Source organism: Fistularia commersonii, chromosome 3, assembly GCF_037954325.1.
Source record: "Fistularia commersonii isolate RoL2024-O1a breed Wild chromosome 3, RoL_Fcom_v1.0, whole genome shotgun sequence".
Taxonomy (NCBI): domain Eukaryota; kingdom Metazoa; phylum Chordata; class Actinopteri; order Syngnathiformes; family Fistulariidae; genus Fistularia; species Fistularia commersonii.
Window position 1 is genome coordinate 11,532,177 of NC_141286.1, and position 3,965 is coordinate 11,536,141.

The 3,965-nt window shown below is 48.5% G+C and overlaps 1 protein-coding gene across 1 annotated transcript; it reads left to right on the top strand.

Moving 5' to 3' along the window:
• Window positions 1-1,149: 1,149 nt before the first annotated feature.
• Window positions 1,150-3,678, top strand: rhbdd1 (rhomboid domain containing 1). The gene is given in 7 exon segments (XM_086139354.1): window positions 1,150-1,190; window positions 1,192-1,225; window positions 1,227-1,298; window positions 1,439-1,595; window positions 1,598-1,711; window positions 2,306-2,438; window positions 3,503-3,678. Coding segments are annotated over 7 exon segments (591 nt in total). The 3' UTR covers window positions 3,543-3,678.
• The last annotated feature ends 287 nt before the right edge of the window (window positions 3,679-3,965 follow it).

Consider the following 3,965-nt stretch of genomic DNA (forward strand, 5'->3'; position numbering starts at 1 on the left):
TGATGCTAGCTCTAGTCCCAGTTCCGGTCCATGTTCATGACCTGGAACTGTTAATGTAGCGATAGAGGTAGTGGTCCTGGTTCAGGACCAGGGTACAGTCATTGTCCCAGTCTTGATTCTTATTCAACTCCTGATCATGGTACAAAACCTGTCTCTGGTCCTTGTCCTGGCTCAGGTCAAACTCATGGTCCCAGACCCACTTATAACACTGTGCGCAGAGGGTTGGCACAGTTGTCCTTGGAACCCAATTTTCATGGTTGGATCCCTGGCTCCTCCAAGCCTGACCAAGTGTTGTTGAGGAATACACTGTCTCCTAACTGCTTCCCCGAAGCTGCTCGGTAGCCTTCTGCTCAGGTTTATCCATGATGGTTCAATGCAGTGGGAGCATTTAGCTGTTGTTGAGCTATGTTTACAACTGAATGTGACAATTAAGGTCTTTCTTTCTTTCTTTCTTTCTTTCTTTCTTTCTTTTTTTCTTTCTTTCTTATCATTATTATTATTGAAGATGAGTCATCATTTATGGGTATTAGCTTAGTATTAAACCACTTCCCAGATCTGATCTGTTAGAGGGGTGGCATGGGTTCTCTTCATGCTCTCAGCGTGCTTGGCAGGTTCTCTCTGGGTTCTCATGTTGTCTGCGCCAGCAGCGGCTACAGAAACCTGCATCACATCCACAGCGGCTTCATTGGGGACGCTGATGTTCGGTGCGTCTGCGCCGACTACGTAAGCGTGTTATCGTCACGTGGTTGCGACGTCATTAAGCTAGTACCTGGGAAGGTCCCACAACTTTTAGACGTGATAAAACCTCTTGTCATAATCACGGCGACCATTGAGAAAGCGTCCAGCTGTAGAGTCCGCAGCCATCCCGCCGGGACATTTTCAACCGGCCAGACTTGATGGTTTTCAAGTCGGGGTAAAACAGCGCTAGCATTAGCCTTAGCTTTAGCACTAGCCCTGGACTCGTAGTGCGGCAGAAAGGAGGCGATGTAGCATTTTTACAAGTGAAAGTACGTTACTCTGAATGATTTATTCATTAGACCTTCCACATTGTAACATTAAGCTGTTCTTCTGCTTTGTAGAAAGACATAGTCTTCACCACCCCCCCCCCCCCCCCCCCACTACACACACACACCTCAGCGTGTCGTGATGATGCGGAACCGCCAGAGGTGGCCCAAACTGGGCCTCCTCCTGGTCCCAGCTGTTCCGGGTGGGCCTGGAGAACATCCCCCCCCATCACGCTGGCCGTCCAGGGCCTCAACACGTACCTTTACCTGTTCCTTGCCACTCCTCTCATGCAGGTAACACCCTGTCTCCGAGGAGGAAGGAGATATGATTAGATGAAAGTGTGACCCGGTTCTGTCTATCACGAAATGACAACGATTGTAATGGAGCGCCTCCTGGCGGTAGCTCCTAAAACCCTGATGATTTGGACCTAGAGGCATGCGTAAGTGTCCAGCAGACCTACTTGTTTTCAGACTGGCACCACCTCCTGCTCTCCCCCCTCCACCATGCAGATGACTTGCACCTCTACTTCAACATGGCCTCCTTCCTCTTGAAGGGCAGGAGGTTGGAGCGGCGGCTTGGCAGCGCCTGGTTCTTCTACCATCAGTCTTCTTGCTCAGCGGCCTGATGTATCTGCTGCTGAAGGGGCAGCTGACCAAGCTTACCCAGGACCAGTCCTACAGTGTGGCCTGTGCAGTTGGCTTCTCAGGTACTCGGATCTTAGCGGCCCCCCACAGGTAAAGCATTAGCATTGGGTAGGAGCTTGGAGCTTCTCTCCTCACCCAGCTTTCAAAGGAACCATTCAGTCGAAGATTTTTAGGGGGGTGTCCACTGAAGTTCTTCAGGTCCCTCCTGATTTGCAGCTCATTTTTGCACAGTGATGGAATTCATTCTGTCTGGATGATTGAGGACTAATTATTTCACCAACAGCCTCACTTAGGCGGAGGAGCAGGGGTTGGGACCTCCACCTCACTACAGTAGGTCCCTGGTTGGATTTCCACCAGGGGCCTCTTTGTGTGAGTCTCCTCGTTCTCCCAGTGTCTGTCTGGGGTTCCTCAGATTTTCCTTGTTCCTCCCACAGTTAAAACATGCAGGAGGTTCTTTGGAGAGCCTCCATTGTCCAGACATGTGAATTAGAGGGTGAATGGGTGAATGTGATCTTCCAGGCTGAAGCCTCTCCTGGCCTCCTGACCGCTTTGTCATAGAAATGACTCACAACAGCGAGAGTATACCATGGAGCACTGACTCAGCATACAAAGGTCTTGCAGATTTGGGTGGTGCTGACATCTCGGTCTGTTTGCAGGGGTCTTGTTTGCCCTGAAGGTGCTTAGCAATCACTACCACCCGGGGGGGGTTGACCTAGTGATGGGGGTTCCTGTGTCCAACCGCCATGCCAGCTGGGTAGAGCTTGTTCTGATCCATATCACTTCTCCAGGGTGAGAACCGTACATGTGATTTATGTTCTACCAACTTTCCAAGCCATAGCTCGGGAGAGGGTCAGATCGTTTCAGAAAATTAGCTTCTTGTTTTCAGGAATTCTTGATGAAATCAAAGGTGCGATGAACACCTCCTTTCTTTCCCAGATCCTTAATTAAATGCCTATGCATTCTGTATTTTTAAGTAGAGAAAGGTTTAACCAGAGGAAGCTCATGGAAGGTTCAGGCAATGTAGGAGGCATCACACTGTCCTGAGCATAACGCAGTATGTGTGAAAGGGTCACAGTCACATTAGGCATCTCTGTCACATGTTGGTAAAGACATCAAAGATGAAGATCCCTTCCTGTTTTTAATGTCTTCTAGAGTGCTCTGTGGCTTTTGTGGAGGTCCACCAGTGGTCCTTACATGGTGGATGGTTCTTGTCAATTCACAGAAGCAGAAATTTTAGACCAGGTGGCTGGTCTACATGGATGATTATCAGTGTGCGCATACACACATAGACATCAGAAAGAAGACGGTCCTGGGGTTAAGGCCGGTAACATGATAGAGTAATAAAGAGGATCATAAAGAGTAATAAAGGTAATAAAAAAGAGAGCAATAAAAAGTCAGAGAATCCAAACATTATGTGAAGTTTAACACAACGTTAAAAGGTTTTCACATGAAGGTTCTCTGTTTCCATTCTGTCCATGAGTTGACAGGAGGAGGTTATTGGTGCTTTTCTTTTGTCTTTTGTTCCTCTGTTCATCAGGATACACGATCTATATCAGGCCTGGCCAACCTGTGGCTCCTGAGGCGCATGGGGCTCTTTCGTTCATGTCGACTTTTGTGTTTGTGTGTTTTTTACTTGTGCAATCACGTGCCGCTCCAGTGTTCTCCGCGCACAGCAAAAAAAAAAAACCACACAAATACAAGAATCGACATGAACGTAAGAGCCGCATGTGGCTTGGGAGCCACAGGTTGGCCAGGCCTGATCTATATGTTTGTGTTACACCGGTAACACATAACACTGGTAACATGCGTCCGGCAGGTGCAACTTCTCTAACAGCCGTTTCTCTGCTTCTCAGGACCTCCTGGTTGGCCTGCTTTACACAGCTGGACCCCTGAAGACCATGATGAAGAGATGTGCGCGCGTGTGTGTGTGTGTGTGTGTGTGTCTGTGTGTGTGTGTCTGTGTGTGTGTGTGTGTTTGTGTGTGTGTGGGCGTGCCATCCTGGTTTCCTCAGTGATGTGTTGAACTTCCTGCTCTAGAAAGTCACTTTCTGCAAAGTCTAAAGGTTCTAGTGGGATCAGTTCCAGATACTGTAAAGATCCTTTGAATGTGTGAATGATCCCTTCCTGTGTTCATGTACCTGTAAAACCACCTGGCTCCTCATCCAGTGCCCCCCCCCCCATTTCTAGCTCCGGTGACCTTGAATGGTGTCCACACCCCCCCGGGTACTTTCTCATTGTCAGTACCATTACATTACATTACATTTCAGTCATTTGGCAGACGCTTTTAACCATAGCGACTTATAAGGAGTGCATTCA